Source organism: Salvelinus fontinalis, chromosome 13, assembly GCF_029448725.1.
Source record: "Salvelinus fontinalis isolate EN_2023a chromosome 13, ASM2944872v1, whole genome shotgun sequence".
Taxonomy (NCBI): Eukaryota; Metazoa; Chordata; class Actinopteri; order Salmoniformes; family Salmonidae; genus Salvelinus; species Salvelinus fontinalis.
Window position 1 is genome coordinate 45,308,531 of NC_074677.1, and position 25,486 is coordinate 45,334,016.

The following is a 25,486-nucleotide window of genomic DNA, read 5'->3' on the forward strand; positions in this document are numbered from 1 at the left end:
GATTTATTCATTGCATTTGGGTCGCGTGTGCAGTCCGGCATTGTCAACTATGCATGCGCTTTGAATTTATGGCGACTTTGTGTGATGTAAAAGGTTTCCATGCAAAAAGCTGTTTGGATAATGTGCTCTTTTATTTGTTGCTAATCTGATGTTGCGCATGTTGTGTTAGTGCTGACATTGGAAAATTGTTTTGTAATTTCTCGGATCTTGTCATTTTATTTTTTTCGGGAAATGTAAAGAGTGTTACCGGGACAGTCTGGTTCTGGTTACCCATGTTAATCACTAGCATCTACTGTATTCAAAAGCATATAACACTATGTCGTGACGTTGCTACCATTAATGCGAAGACGGCTATTCATCCAATAATTACATACCACGTTCAATTGAATTAATCATATAACTATTAATTAAGTAGTAATCTAGGGCACCACGGGAAAAGTTTATTTAACGAGTTACCGTTTCGCTCAAAAATATCAGAATATCTCGATATACTATCTGTCATCCATTAATCATTTGCTCCTATTTCAGTCTCATTCTGAATGTCGTAATGTCCTATAAATCTGCACGAACCCAAGTCTCCATGATGAATCAGCTTACACAAATTGTCTTAACTTTTTAGGGATAGGGGGCAGCATTTTCACTTTTGGATGAATTGGTGCCCATAGTGAACTGCCTCCTACTCTGTCCCAGATGCTAATATATGCATATTATTATTAATAATATTAACAATAAACTGTTTGAATTATGTCTGTGAGTATAACAGAACTCATATGGCAGGCAAACTTCCAAGAAGTGGGAAGTGAAAGGAAGTGGAAATTCTGGGGCTGGTTGATGTTAAAGTCATCGCCTATTCAATTTCCAGTAAGATATGGATCTGTTCGCACTTCCTACGCCTTCCACTAGATGTCAACAGTCTGTAGAACGTGGAATGAAGCCTCTAGTGTGATGTGGGGTCGGATGGCAGCTATTTGAGTCAGTGGTCTGGCAGAATGCTAGTTCCTGGTCACGCGCGCTAGTCATGATATGGCCATGTGTTCCATTACTCTGTATACAAAAACGTATGCTCCGGTTGGAACGTTAGTGGATATATATGATAACAACATCCTGAAGATTGATTCTCTACTTAATTTGACCAGTTTATTCGACCTGGAATATAACTTATTGAAGTTTTCGTCCGACGTTCTCCTGGACCGGTGCCAGCGTTTGGACATGTGAACTAAACTGAATCTGAAACAGCAGTTGCATTAAGAACAAGTGTATCTTTAATTATATGCAAAACATGTATCTTTCATCAAAGTTTATGATGATTATTTCTGTTATTTGACGTGGCTCTCTGTAATTACTCCGGATATTTTGGACGCATTTCTGAACATGGCGCCAATGTAAACCGAGATTTGTGGATATAAATATGCACATTATCGAACAAAACATTAATGTATTGTGTAACATGATGTCCTATGAGTGTCATCTGATGAAGATTATCAAAGGTTAGTGATTCATTTTATCTCTATTTCTGCTTTTGTGACTATCTTTGGCTGGGAAAATTTGTGTTCTTTGAATTTGGTGGTGATCTAACATAAATATATGTTGTGTTTTCGCTGTAAAACATTAAAAAAAATCGGACACGATGGGTAGATTAACAAGATGTTTATCTTTCATTTGCTGTATTGGACTTGTTAATGTGTGAAAGTAAAATATTTCTAAAAATATTTTTACATTTTCCGCGCTGCCTTTTCAGCGGAATGTTGGGGGGGGTTCCACTAGCGGAACGTGTGTCCTAGAAAGGTTAATTATTTATTTACTAACTAATGGAATAATCACAAAGAATTACATAAACACACACACAGGATAGATTATACGTTGATTACTAACAATGTAATGAAAAGTCCCTAGTGGACAAATCCGATATGACGACTTGGTACGCAATGAAAAGGGGTTGGGAAAGAAAGAGCGGGAGAAGGAGAGACAAAGGAATTCAACTATCGTACAGACAGTTGAATAATATGCTCATCGTACATGTGGATATTTAGCACCCTAACAACCGCTCATTCGGATTTAGAAATGCAAAGTACATATTTACGCTTGTATGTCTTTGTCGTCTCGCTCTGTTGAAATCGCCCCATCAGTCTGTGACGAATAGTTTGACAGAAAGTATCTAGTTGTGCAAGTCTCTGGATGTCCACCAGAGGTCACCATGTCTTTAGTAGTTGTAGTAGGTTTATTTTGTTCTGGAAGTGTCTGTTAGAATGGATACATCAGACATACCGTGCTTCTACACCTGCATTTCTTGCTGTTTGGGGTTTTAAGCTGTGTTTCTGTACACTGTTGGAAAAGCATTAACAGTGGAAACACAGAAATGCCTTGTTTGCACCACAGATGCTCAAATAAATTGTGGCTCAATCGAACAAATACGGGAAAGGCTGTTTGGTTTTCTGTGCACTAGCAATTGGCACACATGCAATGCCAAGATAGATTGTGCTAGTGTAAAATGATCCATCCCTGTCATGCAAACATGAGATTCAAACCCTGCTCACAATGACAAAATACACTCTGCAATGCACCGTCAACATTTGATTTGATTACCTGCCAGGCAGTCAAGCAGGAGGTGCACATGAGGTGTCCGCAGGGCTCGATCTTTACATCCTTGTCGTTCTCGGCGCAGATCTTGCACAGCTGGAAGGTGGAGCCCATCTCGCAGTAGAGCTCGTACTGCTCCTTTAGGACCAAAGAGGGGTCAGTTATGAGGCAGCACACACAACTCATGAATTAAAATAAGAATTGGACACACTCCACATGAAGCAGAATTTTAATTGAATTTGAATTAAAGGAAGTGAATTTTAATCAAGTGAGATGAATAGTGCATTCGGAAAGTATTCAGACTGCTAGACTTTTTCGACATTTTGTTACGTTACAGCCGTATCTTAAAATGGATTCAATTGTTTTTCCCCCTCATCAATCTACACACAATACCCCATAATGACAAAGCAAAAACAGTTTTTTTGAATATTTTGCTAAATTATAATAAGAAAAACAACGGAAATATCACATTTACATACAGTACCAGTCAAAAGTTTGGACACACCGATTCAGGAAACTAGGCGTATGTCGCATTTCACGACTTAACAGGAGAGCCGTTTGAAAGTTAATCAAAATGCGTTTTTTGGGCAGAAATGCCTTCTTGAACATGTGAACGTTCACGTGCCTTACTAACAAACTCGTATGCCATCTGTAAATACGAATAAAATTGTTAAATACAAGACTTGTTGGTTAAGCCACAGAAAACATTAGCAACCTTCCCACTAGCCATGATTGGCTGAGATAATGAGTGAGCTGGACATGTCGAGAGAGGAGTTCGGATTGGTCTGCCATAGAAGCTTGTCAGTCTGTTGGTAATCCAGTCGAACGCGGCTTTAAAAAAAACGTATTGTGTAGTGGAGCTGCATAAGTGTGGCTCTCCACTTTCTGGAGGATCAAGTTTTGAAATCAGTGGAATTAGAGTATGATAACAAATGAGATGGAGGAAACACCTGTCTCCAGATTTCATCTCAAACTAAGGGCAACCGTGATATGGCATTCCTGACAGGGAGACACATCCATGCACGATGATGTACACAGGTAAGAAAGTCTAGCGTTAGCTAGCTAACGTTACATTTTCAGATATTACACTTTTTCTAATTTTGACAGGAAGTGGTTTCATTTCAAGCTAACGTTAGCTGGCTGGCTCCCTAGCTGATGTTATTATTTGTTTCTCAGAGCCGTTTGCTGTTGTAGTTAGAGCCTAATGTTAGCTAGCTAACATTGAACATGGTTGGTTAGCACTGTTCATTGTTGTTTGACTAGCTAACGTTAGCTGTCTGCCTCGTTAGCTAACGCGTTATGTGACGTGTGTGAACTTACACTTTGTTTTCCTAGCTAGGTACATTGTTTACCTAGCTAGCAAGCTTTCTGAGTCCCAGAGCGCAGAATAACTGATGAATTTACAAACGCCCGTTGAATATGGCCGGTGTCAGTAAACATTGGCAAAAAAAGGTAACTAAATTGTTGCCAGCAGCACAGTTAACATGAAAACAGCCTAACCAGCTCTGCTAGGGCGAGTAAAATGGTCAGAGTGGGGTGTTCTCTCATTTGTGTCTGGAAGTAGCTAGCAAGCTAGCCAATGTTAGCCAGTTAGCTTGAGTGCTTGACTGCCGTTGCGAGGTCAGAAGTTCAGCCAGAGCGTCCAGTGTGTGCTCTGAACACTCAGAGAGCGAAACGCTCTGAATTTACAAACTGAAAATCTTACAGAACAGTTGCTGTCACCAACAGCCTAACCAGCTCTGCTTGGGAGAGTAATGTTCAGTGAGCTGTTCTCTCATTTTGTCTGGAAGTAGCTAGCAATTTAGCTTGAGTGCTTGACTGCTGTTGTTAGTGGGTGGGGCTAAAGCTTAAGAGGGTGTGAACGATACTGAATGGGTATAGACAAAGAAGGGCTCTCCAGTAGTAGTACCCAAACTTTCAAAGGACATTTTCTCAAAAGTGAGTTTACAACTTTATCAACTTTCAAAGCAGAATTACTTTCCCATTGTTCCTCAACTGTAGTCTATGATATACCATGTTGTAGCTCTAAGTCTCTACTTTTATCCAATGTAAAAAACGCAATTTCAAATGTTTCTACATAAGACTGATTTGAGCCAGTAGGTCACATTTTACATTGGTTATCTTTTGTTTGTTTTTAGTCCCATCCTTCAGCTCCATTCAACCCCTCCCATCAATCTCTGAATACCATCCAGTTTTGAATTCTATTTGATATATATTTTTCAATTGTGCTGTGATGTTTCACAAATGTTCTGAACCTTTCTATACTCATAGTTTCTACAAATTGTAAATTAAAGTTAAACATTTTTGCTAAGAGTATTATTATATTATTGGTCGATTGAGTATGACTTTTCAGATCAACCAGCAGTGCTATTTGTAGAGTTAACTCCAGGTAAATGTTGCAATTCTTCAGCCATTCCACATGTGACCAAAAACAAGCTACCGTAATTTCCGGACTATAAGCCGCTACTTTTTTCCCACGCTATGAACCTTGCGCTTTATACAATGACGCGGCTAATTTATGGATTTTTCCCGCTTTCACAAATTCATGCCGCCAAAAAACTGAGCACCGTCACATGTGACGTAAATCGAGCGCGCTCAAACTTTCCATCATTCTGATTACGGTAGTCATTTTGTCACCCTCATCATGGCAAAGACACGGAGAAATGCATATGATGCAGCTTTCAATTTGAAGGCGATCGATCTGGCTGTTGGAAAAGGAAATAGTGCTGCTGCACAGGAGCCTTAATGAGTCGATGATAAGACGTTGGAAACAGCAGCGTGAGAAACTGACTTAGTGCAAAAAGACAACAAAAGCTTTCAGAGGAAAGAAAAGCAGATGGCCCGAACTAGAAAATGAGGCTTGGATGAGTTTGCCTCCGGATGAAAGTGAGGAGAGCGCAATGAAAACGATCCAACATCGGATGAAGCAATTCTGAGGCTATTCAACTCCGACACCAAAGGAGATGACTTCAGTGGTTTCAGTGCACAGGAGGAAGATAGTGACCAAGGACTTTCTTGGTAGGCTATTGTTTACTGCTATTTAAAAAAAAAAATTGTTACAAGCCTGTTTCGTTAAAGCCTATTTATTTTTGTTACAAGCCGTGTTTCGTTAAAGCCTATTTATTTTTGTTACAAGCCGTGTTTCGTTTAAAGGCTGTGTAAAGTTCATTTGTTTCAATGTACCGGTAGGCACCTGCTGCTTATAGACACGTGCGGTTTATTTATGTACAAAATAAAAATAAAAATAAAAATTCAGTGGGTGCGGCTTATTTTCAGGTGCGCTTAATAGTCCAGCAATTACGGTAGATAATTTTTGTTGATAATGTCTATAATGATTATTTCTGTCTCTTCACAGATCTGCAGAGCTGAGACGGTTGTATCCTCGATATATATAACATCCTATTGGTTGCAAGGCGGATTCGTTTTGTGTATTAGTTCATAAACCATGTGCCATGGAAACGGTACATCAAAGATCAGAAAGTCATCTATGGGGCCAGGAGAGACAGTCATCCATTGTTCAGATTTGTTTCAAAAGCCACTGCCAACTTGAGTGAACTGTAGACAAAATAACCAAAAAACTAAGGGTGATGGGTGCAAGCTCACCATGTTCAAAAGTTGTGGCCTAATCACCTCTAAGTAACTTCAGACCAAGTCGTTGAGTTGATTTGGTCATGTAATTTTGAACACGGTGAGTTTGCCCCTATCCATAGTTTTTGGTTAAATTAGCTCAACTTGAACAAGATATCGTTTCATTACCTCAGCATATGATCGACGGACTTATTGGCTGATTCATGTGATTTAGGCTGCATTTTGTGATGACGTTGGTCTATCAGGTTTGACAAGCTCTGATTGATAACCACTTTGTAGGGATGATGACAGACAGAAACAGATGTGGCAGACCTTTACAATGTTGAAGTACAGTGAATTCCTTGGAATACTAAGTGTTTTCTTTATTATATTACTTCCCTATTAACACGTATTTGTTTTAAGTTGGTGATAACATGGACCATCAGACTATTTTATTCTCTACTTTAGAACTCTTGGGGGTATCCGAAACAAATGTGTAAAAAGTACTTTATAAAAATGTTGAATCTGGCCTTATAAATAACACAAAGGCATGTCAAATCAGGTAATGCCAAAATTTGTCTAAATGAAGTACGCTTTGAAGTGATTAAAATGCATCAGACAATTATTGGAAAGTTCCGGAAACCCACAAATGTTGCTGAGTTAAAGCAGTTCTACATGGACGAGTGGGCCAACATTCCTCCACAGCGATGTGAGAGACTGATCAACAACTACAAGAAGCATTTGATTGCAGTCATTGCAGTTAAAGGTGACACAACCAGTTATTGAGTATAAGGGGGCAATTACTTTTTCACACAGGGGTATTGAGTGTTGCATACTTTTGTTAATTCAATAAATTAAGTAAGTAATCAACATTTTGTGTTATTTGTTCACTCAGTTTCCATTGATCTAATATTCGGTTTGGGTTGAAGATCTGATAACATTCCGTGTCAAAAATATGCACAAATCTGAAAGGGAACAAATACTTTTTCCACGGCACTGTATGTTCCTGAGAGTCTTAGCTTTCTGCGATGCGGTCACAATTGCCATTATAAAACAGGTTGTTTGGATCATAGATGCTGATTGGAGGAGCAGCGTTCCAAGCTGTGCTGTATTGGCCGTTACAGGCACACTATGCCTGCTAACAGTTCCATCTGAATTATCATTGCACTACCATAAGAATTTCACCATCATACGAATTTGCATCTAATTCTATTTATCTCAACTCGCACATTATTTCCCCATGATTGTTGCCTAGCATTTAGTTTGGTACAGCTGGGGTAATATAAGCTGGCTGCCTGTCTGACCTCTGAAGATTTGTTTCACTTTTGAAATGCAAACTCCCCTGGACCCTACCACAAAGTGTGTGCCCTCAGGCCTGGAGGGAAGCTAAAGTCATTCCGCTACCCAGGAATAGTAAAGCCCCCTTTACTGCCTCAAATAGCAGACCAATTAGTCTGTTACCAACCCTTAGTAAACTTTGTGTTTGGCCAGATACAATGCTATTTCACAGTAAACAAATTGACAACAGACTTTCAGCACTCATATAGGGAATGACACTCAACAAGCACGGCACTTACCCAAATGACTGATGATGTGGCTGAGAGAAATTGATCAAATGATTGTGGGGCTGTTTTGTTAGACTTCAGTGCAGCTTTTGACATTATCGATCATAGTCTGCTGCTGGAAAAATGTATGTGTTATGGCTTTACATCCCTTGCTATAATGTGGACAAAGAATTACCTGTCTAACAGAACACAGAGGGTGTTCTTTAATGGAAGCTTCTCCAACATAATCCAGGTAGAATCAGGAATTCCCCAGGGTAGCTGTTCAGGTCCCTTGCTTTTTTCAATCTTTACTAACGACATTCAACTGGCATTAAGTAAGGCCAGTGTGTCTATGTATGCGGATGACTCAACACTATACACGTCAGCTACTACAGCAACTGAAATGACTGAAACACTTGACAAAGATCTGCAGTTAGTTTCGGAATGGGTAGCAAGGAATAAGTTAGTCCTAAATATTTCCAATACCTAAAAGCATTGTATTTGCGACAAATCATTCACAAAACCCGAAACCTCAACAACATCTCATAACTAAAATTGAGCAAGTTGAGGTGATTAAACTGCTTGGAGTAACCCTGGACTGTAAACTGTCATGGTCAAAACTTATTGATACAACAGTAGCTAAGATGGGGAGAAGTCTGTCCATAATAAAGCACTGCTCTGCCTTCTTAACAACTCTATCAACAAGGCAGGTCCTACAGGCCCTAGTTTTGTCGCACCTACAGGCCCTAGTTTTGTCGCATACCATCGTGTGGTCAGGTGCCACAGAGGGACTAGGGAAAACTACAGTTGGCTCAGAACAGGGCAGCACGGCTGGCCCTTAAAAGTACACGGAAAGCTAACATTAATGACATGCATGTCAATCTCTCATGCTCAAAGTGGAAGAGAGATCGACTTCCTCATTACTTGTTTTTGTAAGAGGTGTTGAGAAGCAGAAGGTACCGAGCTGTCTGTTTAAAATACTAGCACACAGCTCGGACACCCATGCATACACCACAATCCATGCCACCAGAGGTCTCTTCACAGTCCCCAAGTCCAGAACAGACTATGGGAGGCGCACAGTACTACATGGAACTCTATTCCACATCAGGTAACTGATGCAAGCAGTAGAATCTAATTTAAAAAGCGGGTAAAAATACACCATATGGAACAGCAGGGACTGTGAAGTAACACAAACATAGGCACAGACACATACAAACACATGATAACATACGCACTATTCACACACGTGCACATGGATTTTGTGTTGTAGATATGTGGTAGTAGAGTAGGGGCTTGAGGGCACACACTTAAGTGTTTTGGGAATTCTGTAATTAATGTATAGTAATGTTTTTAAAATTGTATAACTGCCTTAATTTTGCCAGAACCCCAGGAAGTCTTGGCAGGAGCTAATGGGTATCCATAATAAATACAAATACAATAGAGAGCGAACGGGTGTCCAGACAAGACTAAACTTTTTCTGAACCAGGCCGAAATCACGCATCATCATCATTATTATGGATATATCCAAGTAAATGACAATAGAAAATAAGCTCAAACAGGCGAAAATGCAGCTAGTGGGCTGTCATTCCAGGTGCAATGTTTGACGTGACGGAGTTAGCTGAAGTTGGTTAGCTAGCTAGGATGTGACAAGAACGTTAGTCAGCCTGCAAAGCAACCACTTTTGTTAGAACGGAAGACCATCCCTCTACAGGATGGGTGTTCCTATTCCGGGACGGTTGAGCTAACGTGTGCTAATGTGATTAGCATGATGGTTGTAAGTAACAGCAACCTTTCCAAGACATAGACATGTCTTATATGGGCAGAACGCTTACATTCTTGTTAATCTAACTGCACTGTCCAATTTACATTTGCTATTACAGTGAAGAAATGCCATGCTATTGTTTGAGGAGAGTGCACAACAACAGAACTTTTATCACGGCAACTGGTTTAATACATTCACCTCTGAAGGTAAACAATGTACTCACATTCAGTAATCTTGCTCTGATTTGTCATCCTGAGGGTCCCAGAAATAAAATGTAGCATAGTTTAAGTATAAGCTAATGATCCATCATGTATGACATTCCTGGGAGTGTGTAAACTTAAATGTTGCATTACCATATAATTTTGTATGTTCTCTGTAGTCACGTTCTTGAAAATGTATCAATTGACCAATTCGGCACATTTGGGCAGACTTGATACATAATATTGTCTAGTATTGCCATGCTTCACTGGCTTATTCTGAAACTTTGCACACCCACTGCTGCCATCTAGTGGCCAAAATCTAAATTGTGCCTAAACTGCAATAACACATGATTGCCTTTCTCTTGTATTTCAAAGATGATTTAAAAAAATTATAAAGCAGTTTTTTTTTGTTTGTATTATCTTTTACCAGATCTAATGTTTTATGCTCTCCTACATTAATTTCACATTTCCACAAACTTCAAAGTGCTTCCTTTCAAATGGCATCAAGAATAGGCATATCCTTGCTTCAGGTCCTGAGCTACAGGCAGTTCGATTTGGTTGTCATTTTGAAAAAAAAGGTACACTCCTTAAGAGGTTTTAACAAAAATAATTAATGACTGGATTGACCAATTCTGTATTCATGATGCAGCACTGACTCAAGTGCCTTATTGCTTTTATTAAACATGTAGCAACATGACCAAACAAACTAAAGACCTGTCCGGACTATTTCCTCTGATGGAAGATTGAAATTGTATGAATTTACTTATCAAAATAACGTTTTTAATGAAAATGTGTCATTCATTGTTGTTTTAATATGTTGGTAAATGTTTTATAAAAGCAATAAGGCACTTGAGTCAGTGCTGCATCATGAATACAGTCACAGGTAAATACAGTCACAACGCCATTTACCTGTGACTGTATTCCTGATCCATCACTCCATCTTGTGCCTTATTGCTTAAATAGCCCGTTCCAATGCTAGAACCAAATTCATAGGAAGACGATCACAATTGCATTCAATTTATGTCCCCCCCCAATCATTTTGTGCGATTTTCCCTTCTAACGAGTCCTGTGCGATCTGTGAGCGTTTTAGAGGAAAACAGAACACACACACATGTTCCTGCGAGTGTTAGCTTTCAGTGATGGGTTCGTAATAGCTAATAGCCCAAACCAACGCTAGAGCCAAATTCATAGGAAGAAAACGAATTCAACATACCACACTGGCTTTAGAAAACAATTGTTGCAGAATCAAAACGGCCTGTCCGGCGGACTTTGAGGCGCCCGCATGGGCCTAAAGCACACCGGCGCCACTTTTTGTATCACAGGGAAATTATAAAACTGGGTGGGACAAAAATGCAATTTGCAAAAATGCAATATTCTCTCTCTCGCTCTCTCTCACACACACACACACACTGACCTGTGTGACTTTAATGTGATCATGGATGGTGGGTTCACACAAGCCTTTAAGGTCAGGGTTGTAGCTGCGTCCGTCCGGAAACAAGTAACTGAGGACAGAAGAGAGACAGCTTAGATACTACAGCATTCCACACAGACTGCTGACAAAAAACTAAGAACGACACAGAAGGCACAACCAGCTAAATTTAACATCCATTATCAAACAGTCATAAAAATGACATTGCATGGCATCTCAAATTAGGACCAGTTTAAAAGAGACTCGGCATTATCCCGACACAGAATACTTTTTGGGAGAAATATTTTTGTTTCGTGAAGCATGGCACATGAAAGCATTTGTGACCTTTATTTAACTAGGCAAGTCAGTTAAGAACAAATTCTACAATGACGGCCTACACCGGCCGAACCCGGGTGACGCTGGGCCAATTGTGCACCGCCCTATGGGACTCCCAATCACATCTGGTTGTGATACAGCACGGATTCAAACCAGGGTGTCTGTTGTGATACCTCTAGCACTGAGATGCAGTGCCTTAGACCGCTTCGCCACTCGGGAGCCCACAGTAATTTTTTTCTGCAATTTGTATTTTACCGCAATACATTTCTTATGACCTGCACTATGAAGAGTGTAATGGCAACGCACTTCAAATTAAGTGCTATCTCAAAACTGAGTCCCCATGATCTGACTGCCTTGTCCACCGCCAGGCAGTGAGCCTGATGTGCTTTCATGCATTATTGTATCCTAGGAATCCTCCATTAGAATATTTGCAGAAGTGGGCCACCTTTAGTCGCCTCCCAAAGGCGCTCTGAACCGAAACCGCCCAAGCGTGGCGAGAGAGATCAAACTACATTTACAGAGGGAATCATCCCTCGTCGCCTGAGCAGTCAAGACAGAGAGGAAATAAAACGGAGTAAATGGCTACATCCCAATTCCCCACCTTTCTCCCAAAATGTGCACTTGCATTGCAGGCCCCAATTCCCTCCCTACCCCATCAATGTTTGCAGATCTGTAGTAGAAGCAAAAACAATAAGGTTTCGTTTATGTCACAGTGTATAACACTGGCAGATAAAACCTGAATTGCAGTCCAAACATACAGTACCGGTCACCTACTCATTCAAGGGTTTTTCTTAAATGTTTACTATTTTCTACATTGTAGAATAGTGATGACATCAAAACTATGAAATAACACATATGGAATCATGTAGTAACCAAAAAAGTGTTAAACAAATCAAATTTATTTTAGATTTTAGATTCTTCAAAGTAGCCACCCTTTGCCTTGACAGCATTGCACCCTCTTGGCATTCTCTCAACCAGCTTCACCTGGAATGCTTTTCCAACACTCATGAAGGAGTTCCCACATCCGCTGAGCACTTGTGGCTGCTTTTCCTTCACTCGGCAGTCCAACTCATCCCAAACCATCTCAATTGGGTTGAGGTCGTGTGATTGTGGAGGCCAGGTCATCTGATACAGCACTCCATCACGGTCCTTCTTGGTCAATTAGCCCTTACACAGCCTGGAGTTGTGTTGGTTCATTGTCCTGTTGAAAAACAACTTAATGTCCAGCTAAGCGCAAACCAGATGGGATGGCGTATCGCTGCAGAATGCTGTGGTAGCCATGCTGGTTAAGAGTGCCTTGAATTATAAATAAATCACAGACAGTATCACCAGAAAAGCACCCCCACACCTCCTCCTCCATGCTTCACGGTGGGAACCACACATGCGGAGATCAGCCATCCACCTACTCTGCATCTCACAAAGACACGGCGGTGACTCAAATTTGGATTTCCACCAGTCTAAAGTCCATTGCTCATGTTTCCTGGTCCAAGCAAATCTTTTCTTATTATTGGTGTCGTTTAGAAGTGGTTTCTTTGCAGCAATTTGACCATGAAGGCCTGATTCATGCAGTCTCCTCTGAACAGTTGACGTTAACATGTGCCTGTTACTTGGAATCTGTAAAGCATTTATTTGGGTTGCAATTTCTGAGGCTGGTAACTCTAATGAACTTATCCTCTGCAGCAGAGGTAACTCTGGGTCTTCCTTTCCTGTGGCGGTCCTCATTAGAGCCAGTTTCATCATAGAGCTTGATGCTTTATGCGACTGCACATGTAGAAACTTTCAAAGTTCTTGAAATTTTCCGGATTGACTGAAATTCATGTCTTAAATGAATGATGGACTGTCATTTCTCATTTCTCTGCCATAATATGGACTTGGTCTTTTACCAAATAGGGCTATCTTCTGAATACCACCCCTACCTTGTCACAACAAAACTGTTTGGCTCAAATGCATTAAGAAGAAAATAAATTCCACAAATGAACTTTTAACAAGGCACACCTGTTAATTGAAATGCATTCCAGGTGACTACCTCATGACTACCAAAATGTATGTAGTTCTGTCCTTGAGCTGTTCTTGTCTATTAATGGTCTGTATTATGTCATGTTTCATGTTTGTGAGGACCCCAGGAAGAGTAGCTGCTGCTTTTGTAACAGCTAATGGGGATCCTAATAAAATACAATAAAAAGCTGGTTGAGGAAATGCTAAGAGCGTGCAAAGCTGTCATCAAGGCAACGGGTGGCTACATTGAAGAATCTTGATTTGTTTAACACTTTTTTGGTTATTACATGATTCCATATGTGTTATTTCATAGTTTTGATGTCTTCCCTATTATTTACAATGTAGAAAATACTAAAAATAAAGAAAAACCCTTGAATTAGTAGGTGTGTCCAAACTTTTGACTGGTACTGTAGGTCTATACCATCACTGGTATTATCAGGCTGTATAGCTAGTTATGTTTGCTCTGATCAGTACATTTATTAGCTACCTTTCCATTACCATTAGCGGCTGACAAGATTTTGGCACAACGTACTAAGAAAAGACAAACAAGCTGTTTGCAGATGTAAGAAACACAAACTAATAGTGTAACAGAACGCGAATGGATTTTTATTAAGAAAGCAAAGTGAAAACAGCATTGACGTCATCAATGTTGCATGTGCTGCAATGACCATGCAGAGACTGAACGCAAGTGTATCGTGGTCAGAGGAACAACAAATGCGCTCTGAGTGATAGGGGGCTGGGCTAGGTTTGTGTGGAGAGAGAGAGCGAGAGAAAAAGCGAGAGAGAGAGCGAGAATGGAGAGAGGTGCTTCAAGTATCAAAATAAACTATAAAAATTGACTTTATACACGACATATCACATTTAACAAACCAAACATTCAAATACCGTTATAGAAGGTAAAGTAAAAACCCAAACCGCTCCGTGCATCAATACCAGTATATCTTAAAATAAGGTATACCACCCAGCCCTAGTCGCTTGTTTGTATCAATTGCAAAGACATTGGCAACTTTGTATTTGTATTCAACTTTTTTCTGAAGTTATCGTGGTCACATAGAAACAGATAAACCATGTGATTCAATGTTTTGCAAAGATCACCTGTGTATAAAGTGACACGGGAGGGCAGAAGACCAGGTCTTTGGCCTGGTTTGCTAGCTACCTCTCTCAAAGAGTGCAGTGTATGAAGTCAGAAAATCTGCTCTCTCAGCCACTGCCTGTCACCAAGGTAGTACCCCAAGGCTCAATCCTAGGCCCCACGCTTTTCTCAATTTACAACAACATAGCTCAGGCAGTAGGAAGCTCTCTCATCCATTTATATGCAGATGATACAGTCTTATACTCAGCTGGCCCCTCCCTGGATTTTGTGTTAAATGCTCTACAACAAAACTTTCTTAGTGTCCAACAAGCTTTCTCTCCCCTTAACCTTGTTCTGAACACCTCCAAAACGGGCGGAGGTTAGCCTAGTGGTTAGAGCGTTGGACAAGTAACCAAAAGGTTGCAAGATCAAATCCCCGAGCTGACAAGTGCACAGTACTACACAGAGCCATGACTAAATGGAAGTCTATTCCACATCAAGTAACTCACGCAAGCAGTGAAATCAAATTTAAAAAACAGATACAAATACACCCTATGGAACAGCGAGGACTGTGAAGAGTCACACAGACATAGCATACAGTGCATTTGGAAAGTAATCAGACCCCTTCACTTTTTCCACATTTTGTTACGTTACAGCCTTATTCTAAAATTGATAAAATTGTTTTTTTCACATCAAACTACACACAATACTCCATAATCAAAAAACTGAAATATCACATTTACATAAGTATTCTGACCCTTTACTCAGTACTTTGTTGAAGCACCTTTGGCAGCGAATACAGCCTCGAGTCTCCTTGGGTATGATGCAACAAGCTTGGCACACCTGTATTTGGGGAGTTTCTCCCATTCTTCTCTGCAGATCCTCTCAAGCTCTGTCAGGTTGGATGGGGAGCGTCACTGCACAACTATTTTCAGGTCTCACCAGAGACGTTTGATCGGGTTCAAGTCCGGGCTCTGGCTGGGCCACTCAAGGACATTCAGAGACTTGTCTCAAAGTCACTCCTGCATCGTCTTGGCTGTGTGCTTAGGGTTGTTGTCCTGTTGGAAGGTGAACCTTCGCCCCAGTCTGAGGTCCTGAGCGCTCTGGAGCAGGTTTTCATCAAGTATCTCATTACTTCTCCATTCATCTTTCCCTTGATTCTGACTAGTCTCCCAGTCCCTGCCGCTGAAAAACATTCCAAAAGCATGATGCTGCCACCACCATGCTTCAACGTAGGGATGGTATTGGCCTGGTGATGTGCGGTGCCTGGTTTCCTCCAGATGTGACGCTTGGCATTCAGGCCAAAGAGATTCATCTTGGTTTTATCAGACAAGAGAATCTTGTTTCTCATGGTCTGATAGTCATTTGCCTTTTACTGAAGAGTGGCTTTCGGCTGGTCACTCTACCATAAAGGCCTGATTGGGGGAGTGCTGCAGAAATGGTTGTCCTTCTGGAAGGCTCTCCCATCTTCACAGAGGAACTCTGGAGCTCTGTCAGAGTGACCATCGGGTTATTGGTCATCTCCCTGACCAAGGCCCTTCTCCCCCAACTGCTCAGTTTGTTCAGGCGGCCAGCTCTAGGAAGAGTCTTGGTGGTTCCAAACTTCTTCAGAATGATCGAGGCCACTGTTTTCTTGGGGACCTTCAATGCTGCAGAAAGGTTTTGGTACCCTTCCCCAGATCTGTGTAAATATTTTCCTAATGCACTGTACACACACGTACACCTGGATTGTGTGTTTTAGTAGAGTAGTGATCTGAGGGCACATACTTAATGTATTGTGAAATCTGTTGTAAAATGTATTTTAAAGTAAAAAATATGTAAAATAATGTACTGTATACAGTTGAAGTTGGAAGTTTACATACACTTAAGTTGGAGTCGTTAAAACTCGTTTTTCAACCCCTCCACAAATGTATTGTTAACAAACTATAGCTTTGGCAAGTCGGTTAGGACATCTACTTTGTACATGACAAGTCATTTTTCCAACAATTGTTTACAGACAGATTATTTCACTTATAATTCACTCCATCACAATTCCAGTGGGTCAGAAGTTTACATACACTAAGTTGACTGTGCCTTTAAACAGCTTGGAAAATTCCAGAAAATGATGTCATGGCTTTAGAAGCTTCTGATAGGCTAATTGACATAATTTGAGTCAATTGGAGGTGTACCACGTTCATCTGTACAAACAATAGTATGCAAGTTTAAACACCATGGGACCACGCAGCTATCATACTGCTCAGAAAGGAGACGCGTTCTGTGTCCTAGAGATTAACTTATTTTGGTGCAAAATGTGCAAATCAATCCCAGAACAACAGCAAAGGACCTTGTGAAGATGCTGGAGGAAACAGGTACAAAAGTATCTATATCCACAGTAAAACGAGACCTATATCGACATAACCTGAAAGGCCGCTCAGCAAGGAAGAGGCCACTGCTCCAAAACCACCATAAAAAAGACAGACTGCGGTTTGCAACTGCACATGGGGACAAAGATCATACTTTTTGGAGAAATGTCCTCTGGTCTGATGAAACAAAAATAGAACTGTTTGGCCATAATGACCATCGTTATGCTTGGAGGAAAAAGGGGGAGGCTTGCAAGCCGAAGAACACCATTCCAACCATGAAGCACGGGTTGTCAGCGTCATATTTTGGGGGTGCTTTGCTGCAGGAAGGACTGGTGCACATCACAAAATTGATAGTATCATGAGGGAGGAAAATTACGTGGATATATTGAAGCAACATCTCACGACATCAGTCAGGAAGTTAAAGCTTGGTCGCAAATGGGTCATCCAAATGGACAATGACCCCAAGCATACTTCCAAAGTTTTGGCAAAATGGCTTAAGGACAACAAAGTCAAGGTATTGGAGTGGCCATCACAAAGCCCTGATCTCAATCCTATAGAAAATGTGACGGCAGAACTGAAAAAGTGTGTGCGAGCAAGGAGGCCTGCAAACCTGACTCAGTTACACCAGCTCTGTCAGGAGGAATGGGCCAAAATTCACAGAACCTATTGTGGGAAGCTTGTGGAAGGCTCCCCGAAACGTTTGACCCAAGTTAAACAATTTAAAGGCAACGCTACCAAATACTAATTGAGTGTATGTAAACTTCTGACCCACAGGCAATGTGATGAAAGAAATAAAAGCTGAAATAAATCATTCTCTCTACTATTATTCTGACATCTCACATTCTTAAAAGAAAGTGGTGATCCTAACTGACCTAAGACAGGGATTTTTTACTCTGATTAAATGTCAGGAATTGTGAAAAACTCAGTTTAAATGTATTTGGCTAAGGTGTATGTAAACTTCCGACTTCAACTGTATTCCTGCCACAATTTTTACTGGACCCCAGCAGTTAATGGGGATCCATAATAAATACTAATACTAAAATATATTTGAAAATACAAAAATACACAGAAAATACAGTGGGGCAAAAAGGTATTTAGTCAGCCACCAATTGTGCAAGTTCTCCCACTTAAAAAGATGAGAGAGGCCTGTAATTTTCATCATAGGTACACTTCAACTATGACAGACAAAATGAGAATTTTCTTTCTCCAGAAAATCACATTGTACGATTTTTAACGAATTTGCAAATTATGATGGAAAATAAGTATTCGGTCAATAACAAAAGTTTCTCAATACTTTGTCATATACCCTTTGTTGGCAAAGACAGAGGTCAAACATTTTCTGTAAGTCTTCACAAGGTTTGCACACACTGTTGCTGGTATTTTGGCCCATTCCTCTATGCAGATCTCCTCTAGAGCAGTGATGTTTTGGGGCTGTTGCTGGGTAATACGGACTAACAACTCCCTCCAAAGATTTTCTATGGGGTTGAGATCTGGAGACTGGCTAGGCCACTCCAGGACCTTGAAAAGCTTCTTGCGAAGCCACTCCTTCGTTGCCCGGGCGGTGTGTTTGGGATCATTTTCATGCTGAAAGACCCAGCCACTCAAAATCTCACGATACATGGCCCCATTCATTCTTTCCTTTACACGGATCAGTTGACCTGGTCCCTTTGCAGAAAAACAGCCCCAAAGCATGGTGTTTCCACCCCCATGCTTCACAGTAGGTATGGGTTTCTTTGGATGCAACTCAGCATCCTTTGTCCTCCAAACACGACGAGTTGAGTTTTTACCAAAAGGTTCTATTTTGGTTTCATCTGACCATATGACATTCTCCCAATCTTCTTCTGGATCATCCAAATGCTCTCTAGCAAACTTCAGACGGGCCTGGACATGTACTGGCTTAAGCAGGGGGACACGTCTAGAACTGCAGGATTTGAGTCCCTGGCGGCGTAGTGTGTTACTGATGGTAGGCTTTGTTTCTTTGGTCCCAGCTCTCTGCAGGTCATTCACTAGGTCCCCCCGTGTGGTTCTGGGATTTTTGCTCACCGTTCTTGTGATCATTTTGACCCCACGGGGTGAGATCTTGCGTGGAGCCCCAGATCGAGGGAGATTATCAGTGGTCTTGTATATCTTTCATTTCCTAATAATTGCTCCCACAGTTGATTTCTTCAAACCAAGCTGCTTACCTATTGCAGATTCAGTCTTCCCAGCCCGGTGCAGATCTACAATTTTGTTTCTGGTGTCCTTTGACAGCTCTTTGGTCTTGGCCATAGTGGAGTTTGGAGTGTGACTGTTTGAGGTTGTGGACAGGTGTCTTTTATACTGATAAGTTCAAACAGGTGCCATTAATACAGGTAACGAGTGGAGGACAGAGGAGCCTCTTAAAGAAGAAGTTACAGGTCTGTGAGAGCCAGAAATCTTGCTTGTTTGTAGGTGACCAAATACTTATTTTCCACCATAATTTGCAAATAAATTCATTAAAAATCCTACAATGTGATTTTCTGGATTTTTTTCTCTCATTTTGTCTGTCATAGTTAAAGTGTACCTATGATGAAAATTACAGGCCTCTCTCATCTTTTTAAGCGGGAGAACTTGCACAATTGGTGGCTGACTAAGTACTTTTTTGCCCCAATGTAAGTATATATATTTTTTAAATCTTAAATATGCATGTATTTAAATTAGGTCTGTCAAACGATAAAAACATTTAATTTACTTAATCACAGGATTTGGTGTGATAAATAACGAATAATCGCAAATTCAAAATTTGCTCAGATTTTTTATACAAGAATATTGACGTCTTGATTTTGTCCAAAGTAACGGTTATCAAATTCAGGAAAATTGATAAAGCACACTTCCTTTAAACTCAATGAAAACTTGTTTTGACATTGCATTGTTGTTTTTAGCTGTATAGATTAGATATTTGGGATATTTTCAGTATATTTTGAACGCGTCAGCTAGATACATTTTATTCGAATTTAGATGGAATGCAACTTGTGCTACAGAAAAATACAATGTGAAGAACTTAATTCCCAGGTTTTTTACGTACAAGCCTTCCCTGCATCCGTCGATGAGGGCCAGGAAGAGGGGCTTGTTGTGGGGGATGGTCTGCAGGATGTTCCCGTTGTTGGTGACGTAGCCAATGGCCCACTGGCCCAGTCGTGTGCAGCTTTGTCTGAAGATGTAGCTAGAATGAGAGATGGGAAACAGGGAGGTCAGACAAATCAAACATTAAAACAGTAATATTGTCACTGTCGGATGGAAACCTTGTATCTCCAAAAAGGCAATTTAAAAAAAACTGAAAAAAATTGACTTTATTATTTCAACAAAAAGTTCAGAATTTGACAACATTCTGGGTCATATATTCACACGTCACTAAAACATTGCTGAATCACCAACAAAAAAATCTATGTTAAATTGGAATTACACATTCTGAGTACATTATGTGGTGATATGTGATTTTATTATCAAATCAAATTTATTTATATAGCCCTTCTTACATCAGCTGATATCTCAAAGTGCTGTACAGAAACCCAGCCTAAAACCCCAAACAGCAAGCAATGCAGGTGTAGAAGCACGGTGGCTATCATTGATTAGAACGGGCCGCGTCTGAACCAGTGAACGCATCGCCATTTTTGCATTAATTCTCCATTAATTGACAAGCATGAAAGATTATTTTATATGTGTATTTATCTTTTATGTATGTAGATTCACACTTTGTCTGAATTAAACCCAGCGTGTCTGCTTACTTTACCCTGCTCTTTCGCTCATTCTCCCAAATGGACTACAGCATACCGGTGGTGCACACATAGCCTAATTAGTCTCTTCTTTGCACAGGATTAATTAAATCTATCGACTGATCTGTTAGTGTGTGTACAAACAGAATAAAACAGCTTTGAATTCTGTAATGAATGTATTGTAATGTTTTTAAAATTGTATATCTGCCTTAATTTTGCCGGACCCCAGGAAGAGCAGCAGCTAATGGGGATCCATAATAAATACAAATGAGTGGATTCGGCTATTTCAGCCACACCCGTTGCTGGCAGGGGTCAAATATCGAGCACACAGCCATGCAATCCCCAAAGACAAACATTGGCAGTAGAATGGCGTTACTGAAGAGCTCAGTGACTTTCAATGTGGCACCTTCATAGGATGCCGCCTTTCCAACAAGTCAGTTCGTCAAATTTCTGCCATGCTAGAGCTGCCCCGGTCAACTGTAAGTGCTGTTACTTTGAAGTGGAAACATCTAGGAGAAACAACGGCTCAACCGCGAAGTGGTACGACACACAAGCTCACAGAGCGTAGCGCATAAAAATTGTCTGTCCTCGGTTGTAACACTCACTACTGAGTTCCAAACTGCCTCTGGAAGAAATGTCAGTACAATAACTGTTAGTAGGGAGCTTCATGAAATGGGTTTCCTTGGCCGAGCATCCGCACACAAGCCTAAGATCACCATGAGCAATGTCAAGCATCGGCTGGAGTGGTGTAAAGCTCGCCGCCTTTGGACTCTGGAGCAGTGGAAACGCGTTCTCTGGTCACGGGCCACCATCCCTGTGGAACGCTTTCGACACCTTGTAGAGTCCATTCCCTGGCCAATGGAGGCTGTTCTGAGGGCAACAACGGAGTGCAACTCAATATTAGGAAGGTGTTTCTAATGTGTAATACCTTCAGTGTACAGTATATACATAGTTTTTGTTAAAATTGCTTAAGCTCAGTAAATTTGGAAATTATGGATGGACAGCAATATTAAAACATTGCCTCTGTTTTTTAAAGCAGGTTTAAGTCAGAATGGAGACTGGAACATTCAGGAACACTCAACCCCTACAGGAAAGCCATTCTGGTGTGTCTTGGGCATTACAATTTGCGTAATAGACCCGTTGAAAAATAAAACTATCCTAGGGTTCGATTTTCAGAAGACTGAGGCAATAAAAAAACATCAAGCATCCCAGAAAAGTGCTAAATATAGACACGTTAACATTTGTATCTTAAGAAAGTTCATGAAATCAATAATTTGCTAGTAACAGATGACATTCATATTCTCTCATATAATCTCTGAAACTCACTTAGATGATACCTTTGATGATAGAGTGGTAGCAATACATGGTTATGAGATCTACCGAAAAGACAGAAATGCCAAAGGTGGAGGTGTGGCCATTTATATTCAGAACCACTTTCCTGTAAAGCTTAGAGAGGATATCATGTTAAATACTGTTGAAGTAATATGGCTACAGGTTCATCTGCCCCACCTAAAGCCCATTCTGGTGGGAAGCTGTCACACCCTGAACTGCTTCACCTGTCTTTGTGCTTGTCTCCACCCCCCTCCTAATGTCACCCATCTTGCCCATGTATTTAAACCTGTGTTCTCTGTTTGTCTGTTGACTCTGACCTGGTAAATTAACTTCTGCCTGTCCTCGACCTGCCTATATCCTGCACCTTGTATTCTAATAAATATCAGAGGCTCGAACAATCTGCCTCTTGTGTCTGCATCTGGGTCTCGCCCTGTGTTGTTATAGTACGAACTGGCCATGACTGACCCAGCAGCCTCGGACCGGCTCCACAACACTGTCTCCCTGCAGGGAGCCACCATTGAAAAACATGAGGAGCTACTTCAGAGCCTTATGGAAGGCCACTGGTTCTATCCTGGTTTGGAGCTGGTTCTGCCACTCACATTGCCTTAAGGCGGCGCAGCCTGCCCCGGGACGTTCTCCTGCAGGCTCTGGTAAATCCTCGGATTTCTCCGCCATTCCCGCGGAATACCAGGACCTCCAGGAGGTGTTCAACAAGGCTCGCGTCACCTCCCTCCCTCCGCACCGTCCCAACGATTGTGCTATTGATCTCCTCCCGGGCACAACACCGCCTCGTGGGCGGCTATATTCCCTGTCTGGCCCTGAAACCAAGGCCATGGAGGAGTACATTGAGGACTCTGGCTACTGGCAGCATTCGTCCTTCTGCAGCTCCCGCAGTGTTCCAGGCTCTGGTCAACAATGTGCTCCGTGACATGTTGAATAGATCAAGATTGCGTTGGAGGAGCGGTGGCACTGGCTGGAAGGGGCGGAATATCAATTTTTGCCGTGGACCGATCATAAGAATTTTGAATATCTCCGCACCGCCAAGCACCTTAATTCTAGGCAGGTCCGTTGGGCCCTGTTATTCACCAGGTTCAACTTCACCATCACCTACCACCCAGGGTCTAAGAATGTGAGGGGGGCGTGCCCTGGCTAACCAAATGTTTGTCCCTGATTCGGCCCGATCTCAGGTCCTGGAATGGGCTAATTCCTCCAAGCTTACCTGCCATCCCGGCTCCCATCGGACCCTGGCCTTCCTCGGACAACGCTTCTGGTGGCCCACTATTGTTCCTGACGTCTCAGCCTTTGTTGCCGCATGCACGTGTGTGCTCAGAATAAGACTCTGCGGCAAGCTCCGGCTGGCCTCCTTCAATCACTCCCTGTTCCTCATCGCCCGTGGTCCCATATATCCCTGGATTCTGTCACTGGGCTTGCATAGTCTGATGGCAACACCACTATCCTGACAGTAGTGGAAAGGTTATGTAAAGCCGCCCATTTCATCCCTCTCCCCAAGTTACCTTCCGCTAAGGAGACGGCCCAGCTCATGGTGCAGCACGTCTTCCGAATCCATGGACTCCCTGTCGACATCGTCTCTGATCGTGGTCCTCAATTCTCGTCCTAATTCTGGAAGGCGTTCTGCACCCTCATTGGGTCGTTGGCCAGCCAATCCTCCGGGTTTCAATCCCAAGTCCAACAGCCAGTCGGAGCGTGCCAATCAAGACCTGGAGACTGCGCTTAGGTGCCTCCCCCCCAACCCCACCACCTGGAGCCGGCAACTTGTGTGGGTGGAGTACCCCTGGAACACTCTTCCCTGCTTGACCACTGGGCTCTTGCCCTTTGAGTGCTCCTTGGGTTATCAGCCTCTGCTCTTCCCAGAGAAAGAAGAAGAGGTCAACATACCCTCGGCCCAGATGTTCGTCCACCACTGTGAGCGTACCTGGAAAAGAGCTCGTGGAGTCTTCAAGGCCACCTCCAAGAATCGTTGACAAGCGGACCGCTCGTCTTCTGTTGCCCCATACCATCCTTATACATCCCACTTTTCATGTGTCCAGGATTAAGCCCTTGTCTCAAAGTCCTTTGTCTCCTGTTTCCAGGCCTACCACTCCTCCCCGTCTCATCGATGGTCATCCGGCGTACACGGTGAGACGCCTTTCTTCTGAGACGCCACTCCTTGACTGGGAGGGTTATGGCCCGGAGGAGAGGTGCTGGGTCACCGTTAAGGACATCCTGTTCCTGGCGCTCATTGCCGAGTTCCACCGCCGGCCCCCCGGTCAACCAGGTATTCGCCCAGGTAGGACGCCAGGTGGCGCCCCTAGAGGGGGGGTACTGTCACACCCTGATCTGTTTCACCTGTCTTTGTTCTTGTCTCCACCCCCCTCCAGGTGTCGCCCATCTTCCCCATTATCCCCAGTGTATTTATACTTGTGTTCTCTGTTGCCAGTTTGTCTTGTCTTGTCAAGCCTACCAGCATGTTTTTCCGTGCTCCTGTTTTTCCTCGTCTCTGTTTTCTTGCCCTCCCGGTTCCGACCTGTTCTGCCTGCCCTGACCTCGAGCCTGCCTGCCCCCTGTACCTTTCGGAATCTGACCTAGTTAATGGGTGCATGCTTATTAGTAACTGGGATAAGCAATTTCATAAATATGTCAAGTGAAGCGTCTGGTTGGTCCTCATTACGCACCACGGACCAACAAATATTCTTTACATTAACAACACAGGAATCACTACAGAACTTCTTGTATTGGTTTTCCTATATCTTCTTATGGCTGCAGTCCCGGTAACGGGACCGATATGACAACAGCCAGTCCAAGTGCAGGGCGCCAAATTCAAAAACAAGAAATCTCATAATTAAAATTCCTCAGACATTCATGTGTCTTATATCATTTTAAAGGTAATCTTGTTGTTAATCCCACCAAAGTGTCCGATTTCAAATAGGCTTTTCAGCGAAAGCACTACAAACGTTTATGTTAGGTCACCACAAAACAACAATAATCACAGCCATTTTTCCCAGCTAAAGATAGAGACCAAAAACCAGAATAGAGAGAAAATGAATCACTAACCTTCGATTATTTTCATCAGATGACACTCATAGGACTTCATGTTACACAATACATGCATGTTTTGTTTGATTAAATTCATATCTATATCAAAAAATCTGAGTTTACATTGAGGCTACAAGATTCACTAAATGCAAAAACATCAAGTGACTTTGCATAGCCCATCGTTTCAACAGAAATACTCATCATAAATATAGATGATAATACAAGTTACACATTGAATTATAGATATACCTCTCCTTAATGCAACCGCTGTGTCAGATTTCAAAAAAACTTTACGGAAAAAGAATTGCACGCTATAATCTGAGACGGCGCTCAAAACCGCATACCACAGCTGCAAAGATGGCGTCACTATAAACAATAAAATACATGATAAATATTCCATTACCTTTGATCTAGATCAGAAAGCACACCAGGAATCCCAGGTCCACAATAAATGTTTGTTTTGTTCGAAAAAATCCGTTATTTATGTCCAAATACCTTCTTTTGTTAGCGCGTCTGGTTTACATATCCAAACGCAAATTGGACACACCTAGTAAGCAATAACATACACATGAAAAGGTGAAATACTG

General features: G+C 41.8%; 1 protein-coding gene across 2 annotated transcripts in view; it reads right to left on the reverse strand.

The window, feature by feature from the left end:
- Nucleotides 1–25,486, reverse strand: part of cblb (Cbl proto-oncogene B, E3 ubiquitin protein ligase) — a 180,518-nt gene that overhangs the window by 67,210 nt on the left and 87,822 nt on the right. For both annotated transcript variants that reach the window (XM_055943014.1, XM_055943015.1), the window contains exons 7-9: nt 19,847–19,984; nt 11,065–11,152; nt 2,584–2,715 (exon numbers count right to left, since the gene is read on the reverse strand). In XM_055943014.1, the coding sequence (XP_055798989.1) occupies nt 2,584–2,715; nt 11,065–11,152; nt 19,847–19,984 (358 nt within the window). The remainder of the gene's footprint in view (nt 1–2,583; nt 2,716–11,064; nt 11,153–19,846; nt 19,985–25,486) is intronic.